We start from the raw sequence: 6,197 nt of genomic DNA on the forward strand, positions 1-6,197 counted from the left end.
TACCATTCATCAATGACATAATTTTATTTATTCAGTTAATAATTATAGTAAATGATTACTAACAGAAAAAAAAATGGGGTGACATTTTTGAGCTAAATTTAAATCAAATAACTTTCACAATAATAATCAAAGGGTTTGAATTAAATTGGGATGTAATTTATATTATTATATAGCTGGAGCCAAACACATCACACTCTCTCACATCCACAGTTTTAGCAAACAAAACAAGAACCTTTCTCTTCACCTGCTTCAGATAAAAATTTTTTTTAAAAAGTGGAGAAACAAGGTAGGAGACAATGCCCTGAAACGTTTTCATGCAGAGGCACCTGTCTGCAGAATATTGATGACCGTGTGTGTGTTTGTGTGTGTGTGTGCGTGTGTCTGCAGTGTATCCACAGAGATCTGGCGGCCCGGAACATTCTCCTGTCAGAGAACAACGTGGTGAAGATCTGTGACTTCGGCTTGGCCAGAGACATTTACAAAGACCCTGATTACGTCAGGAAAGGCAACGTATGTCCCAGTCCCACCGAGCACCGTTATCTCCTGCAGCTGGATGAGAAAAATACTTTGTGTTATTGTATTAAACCGCCCGCACGATGATTACATCTGATTGTTTTTGCTCCCGTCACGCTTTATCTGCTCCGGCGGCCTCTCAGGCTCGCCTGCCTCTGAAGTGGATGGCCCCGGAGAGCATCTTCGACAAAGTGTACACCAGCCAGAGTGACGTGTGGTCTTTTGGAGTTCTCCTCTGGGAAATCTTTTCACTCGGTAATCTCAGAATCGGACCGCACTTGAGGACCGTCGTTTGTTATTCATTCATTTAAAAAAACAAAACAAAACAAAAAACCGCAAACTCTTGCGGAAGTGGGCTTGTTTTTCCCCCCCGAGTGTCTTGACATGTTAATTAATGCGTCGGCCTCCCCTTTGTGTGCACGCAGGTGCTTCTCCGTACCCGGGGGTGCAGATTGATGAAGACTTTTGCAAACGCTTGAAAGATGGCGTCAGAATGAGAGCACCGGAGACAGCCTCTCCTGAAATGTAAATATTTCTTCCTCGTATAAAGGAGAAATAGGCTTTCCTTCTTTTTTTCTTTCTTTCTCTCCCTGTCAAGCAGGATTTATGAATTGAAATCCGTCTAATTTATCAAGCCAATTTCTGGAGTGGAGTGTCATTCAGCTGACAGACACGCTGAGGAAGTCAATCAGGATTAAGTTTGTGTCGCCAAGTTAGAAGGTGATGTGCTGTTGCTGTGACTGTACTGCCCTCTACTGGCAGATACGGCATCATGCTGGCCTGCTGGCAGGGCGAGCCCAAAGAGAGGCCGACGTTCCCCGCTCTGGTTCAGATCCTGGGAGACCTGCTGCAGGACAACAGTCTACCTGTAAGTTCCCCTGGATCCGCAGCAACAACCAGAACCTTTATCCGCGGTTATTGCGAAACACAGTGCAGCTCTGGGTTGAAGTTCCTGTCCTTCCCCTCAGGACGGGAAGGACTACATCCCCCTGAACCACTCGCAGAACTCAGAAGACGACGGTTTCTCACAGACTTCATCTCGTCCTGCGTCAGAGGAGGAACTGAGAATGGTCTGCGACACTCTGCCCACAAGGTACCGATGCATCCTGCACACACAACAAGCTGGGTCGCACAATGAAAGACCAAATGACGGCACATTTCACTTTTCTTGCAGCTTCATAGATCATCCACCTTAACGGTGGGGAAGAGCAACTTTTCTATATTTTTGCTGTATTTCTCTCCATATTGAAGCACACAATTCCAGTTATATTGTCAGTAGAAAATGGCAGATTCCAAACATTTGTACTTATTTACATGGTTGGACAAAAAAAATCCAACTTTATCCTGATAGGCCCCCTAAACAAACTGAGAGCAGGTAGATTAATCAGGTCGGTATCATATTTCTCTTTTGTGTTTTAGCATCTGTTTTTTGTTTTTGTTTTTACTGCGAAGGCAGAATTTACTTCCTTTCATCGCAAACTGGCCAGTCACTCGATGCAATCAAGTGTCCCCTTATAAAAATACTTTTTCCCATTTAACCTAATAACTGAACTTGCTTGCAATGTTTTATAGTTAGGTTGGAACTGAAGTACATGCAGCTGGCTTTGAATTTGTCTACATGTCTGGATTGATTTAAATTCTTCTGTAAATAAAGTAGATCTGTTTGTCTTATAAAGTCCCTTGAGACGACATTTGCAGAGAATCAGAGTTATATAACTAATATGGAGGGGAATAAATTAAATGTGGTCTATACAACAAAATTCTTTTGGGTTTTAGGCTTTTTTTCCCATTTCTGGTCATTATTTTGTTGTTTCAAGACACAAAAAACCTAAATGAGAGGCAATGGTCATGTCTTTAGTTTTGTTTTGTTTTTTTGGACTCAAATGATTTAAACCAAAGTGAAAGAAAAAATCAGATTTTCTCAGGTGAAAGCCATTTTGTACTGTGATATATTTATAAAACGGTCAATATTTGGCTGAAATCTGATAACCTATTTTTGCCTTTTTGCTAAATAAATGAAATTATGGAAGAATCAGATATGCGTCGCAACTCGTACTGGACTCAGCACTTTGTTTTAAAAGAAATCCCTGAATCTTCAAATATGTCACTGCAGAACTCCATTAAATCTATTACTAAACGAACTCCATTACTGTATAGAAATAGCCCAACATTGATCATAAAGATCCCACAAAATGTTCCCTAATGTCGCATAGTCTTATGATAAAAACAAAATGTATAAAAATAAACTGTTGAAAATGTTTTTTATTATTTGTTTGTTTAATCCCAGAACTTTGAGCTGCGTATATTGCGGTTTTAACCCGAGAAGCTTTTCTTCACTTCCTGTCCAGGTATTATAACTGTGTTCCCTTTGCCGGCTGTGTGTTTGTGGGGCCCTCTAAAACCTGCCAGCCCAGAGTCAAGACATTTGAAGACATGCCCCTGGCGATGAATTCACAGAAACCTCCACAGGTAAGAAGCTCTTTTATTCTCTTCCCACTTACCGAAACCAACTGGCGCCGCTTTCCAAACCTCCGTCTGATTTACGTGCCGCCCTCCTCCAGGACAACCAGACCGACAGCGGGATGGTTCTGGCCTCCGAGGAGTTTGAGAGAATCGAGCAGAGCCACCGGGGAGCCGCGTTGAAAAGGTTCGTCACTCAAAAGCTGCGCCCAGCGAGACCAAAAGCGGAAAGTGACACACGAGACGGGGTTTCGAGCACGGTTGTTTGGCGCCAGCGTTTGACGTTTCGGGGCGATGCGCGCTCGTTGCTCGCCCGGATGACGCCACTTCAGAGCAATGAGCGATCAGATGATGCTCCACATGTTTCAGTCAACATGAGAAAACATTTTTTCCTTGGCAGGAAGACGTGGAGGAGTCGCTCGCTGTTTCATGCGCAGCGAAACCAGCTCTGCAGAGAAAATATGCATGAGCAGGCTCTCGATCTACATGTGGAAGCAGACAACAGTATGACTCATGGAGACCTCAGGGCCCCATTTTTAGTCATGTTTTGTGAAGCGCGTTTCAGAAAATATTTGAGAAATGACATCAGTTGCGAGTAGAAGTGGGGACGAATACCAGACCCAGCAACTTTGCAGAGCATGAAAGAGGATCTTTAAGATGGTTCCTCACTTTCAGAGCAAAAACAGGTTCCTGGAAGTCACACAGATGATGCGTGACGAAACCCAAAAAGCCGCAATTGCACCTAAATGCATCGAGTTTTCTGGCAGCTCTTCAAAGCAGTCCTAAATTTAAATACTCAAGCAAGATTTAAAATGATACTTTATCTGAAGCCTGTAGGTATGGATCTGTGATGCTTTTGACGATGGATGCAATAAGTGCTTCTGCAAGTTCTTGTACAAAATCTTTAGGTTTCGAAAAGCAACTAGTTTATATGCTCCCTATTTTGTGTCAATGTTCACGTAGATGGTAAGTGCTCACCTCATTCTACAAAGTGCTGGTTTTTCTAACACATTTCCAAATGTATTTTAGTTGAAATTTTATCAGATTTTATTATAAAAACATTAGATGTAGGACAAAGCAGTTTTCTGCAGCTCTGGGTCAGTTTTCATTTGTAGCAGCAGGGGAAGAAGAGGCTTTTTGACAGGAAAAGGTTGCTGATCTAAATCATCCTGCAGTGGCTTTTGTCTCATTGTTCTGCTAGAAGATAAAAATCCACCACAGTCGTCAGTCTTTTGTCGCCTCTAAAACATTTTGTTCCAGGATCGGCCTGAATTGATCTCCCCACAGCATGATTGCGCCCTTCCGTGTCTTTCCATCTTTAAAGTACCAAATATGTTGCGCTAGTGCTCCTTCTCAAAAGCAAATGTTGGGTACTCCAACAGTAATCTGCTAACTGGAGGCTGTGTCGCTCGGTTACAGAGGTGTGTAAAGGCCCGAGCTCTGACTTTTCTTCCCGTCTCCCCAGTCGGATGAGCAGCACCAGCAGCACGGAGCCGCTGACGGCCTCCCACTGTTCCCTGGGTCGGAACAGCGGCGGCTCCGGACTCCGTCCCAGCTTCTTCAGCCAGCTGACAGGACAGACCTTCTACAACAACGAGTACGGTCACCTGTCTGAGGAGGGCTTCTGTGACTTCTACTCTCCTCCAGGGACCGCTCACTTGGCCTCGTCTAATGTCTAACGTTACGCCACAGAAGACGACCTGGGAGCAGATAACACCTCGCCAGCGTCGACCAGAGCGAAGCCGGCTTTTCATTCCTCCTCAACAAATGGACTTACAGTTATGTGCCTGAAGTTCCTTTAACCAGCCACTGGGTGGCAATATTATGACAAAAATGATAAATCATTTTCTATACATACATTTATATTTTTATGTTTTATATGTAGTTTTTCCTCTTTGTTTTTTACATGTTATGACTTAGTCAGAAATAAAGACAATTTATCCCATGTCTCATTAATGTGACATTTAAAGTTGGATCAGCGTGTTGTGTTTGGTGCAAGGTTTGTTTTCTTGTTTGTTTTGAAGCATATTTATATTGTGGACACCAAGCAGTGGATGAAACGTATAATTACGCTCTTTGTGTCGTTTGACGGAGGTGGCCACGTTTGGATCGACGCCACCAGTGAGAGGCGAAGTGACGAAGGTAAACAGAGGGATGTAGGGCAACTGAAGGAGTGAGTCACACTGAACACCTCTTATCAGAGGAGGACGTAAGCGTGATGATAGCTGTGAGAGCGTCTCATCACCCAGCGACGGGCTTCAGGGTGTCGGTTCGGCCTGCCAGCTGAGGGAAAACAAGCGCCGCCTGTGTGCAAAGTCCACCTCGGTCATTTTTACACGCCTATGGAACAAAATATACTAAAAGGTTCCAGCGTCTATGAGTAATTGTTAAAACTCTGTACAATCCAGCCAGTACTTTTTTTTCTTTTTCTTTTAAGGGTCCAGCGATCTTTTCAGTTTCAGGAGATATATCAGTTAAAAGTACCATTCAAAAGTGAATTCATCTGTGGTTCAAAATAAAAAGGATGATTTTGTACTGAATCGTAACGTGGTAGTTTCGATTGGAGCACAAGAAAGACTTTTTTAAAATTCAGAGTGTTACGTAAGAGCAGTAAAACAGGTTGGCCTTCAACGTGGCACAAAGGTTGCTCCAATCGAGGCCTTCAGCCTGTTCACGCCGCTGGTTCTGGTGACTCCATGAAGATTTAGATGTTTCTCCTTTTCCCGGGTATCGTGCTACTGGATTCCCATCTGCCTTCTCCTGTAGTCTGTCATCTACAGAAATGCACACCTCGGTCAGACGCCACTATTCAAAACCAGGAGGAAGTTGTTAGCGCCATCAATCACCCTCGTGCATGCGTTGCTCACACCCTCCCCCTTGCTCTCTGCTACACTGCAGCTGGTTCCCCACAATGGAGCTTGCTGTGAATGCCAGCTGTAGTCAGCGTGGCCTCTGATGTCTGTGGATAAGCAGTTTTCCTGCAGAAGTAAGCTGTTCGTCCGCCGTTAGCGCATTTAGCGGCACGAACAAGAGCGTGATTGATGGCGCAGAGATCCTCGTTCTGGCTCGGATTAGTTGTAGCCCAGGAGCGATGAGTTTTACAGACAGCAACAGGAGCGACAGGAGAAGGTGGACGAGTTACGTCTCAGATCATAACTGAATAAATATGTAAAAAAAAAAATAAATAAAAAAAAGATTTCTACCCTCATGAGCAGTGACTGAGC

At 43.8% G+C, this 6,197-nt stretch overlaps 1 protein-coding gene across 1 annotated transcript in view; it reads left to right on the forward strand.

Moving 5' to 3' along the window:
- Window positions 1-4,946, forward strand: part of flt4 (fms related receptor tyrosine kinase 4) — a 46,348-nt gene extending 41,402 nt beyond the window's left edge. The window contains exons 23-30 of the mRNA XM_055034666.1: window positions 388-510; window positions 657-768; window positions 939-1,038; window positions 1,276-1,381; window positions 1,482-1,606; window positions 2,862-2,982; window positions 3,075-3,160; window positions 4,439-4,946. Coding sequence (XP_054890641.1) covers window positions 388-510; window positions 657-768; window positions 939-1,038; window positions 1,276-1,381; window positions 1,482-1,606; window positions 2,862-2,982; window positions 3,075-3,160; window positions 4,439-4,652 — 987 coding nt within the window. The 3' untranslated portion in view covers window positions 4,653-4,946. The remainder of the gene's footprint in view (window positions 1-387; window positions 511-656; window positions 769-938; window positions 1,039-1,275; window positions 1,382-1,481; window positions 1,607-2,861; window positions 2,983-3,074; window positions 3,161-4,438) is intronic.
- Window positions 4,947-6,197: the final 1,251 nt, after the last annotated feature.

Source organism: Poeciliopsis prolifica, unplaced genomic scaffold (genome assembly GCF_027474105.1).
Source record: "Poeciliopsis prolifica strain line A6 unplaced genomic scaffold, Auburn_PproV2 SCAFFOLD009, whole genome shotgun sequence".
Taxonomy (NCBI): Eukaryota; Metazoa; Chordata; class Actinopteri; order Cyprinodontiformes; family Poeciliidae; genus Poeciliopsis; species Poeciliopsis prolifica.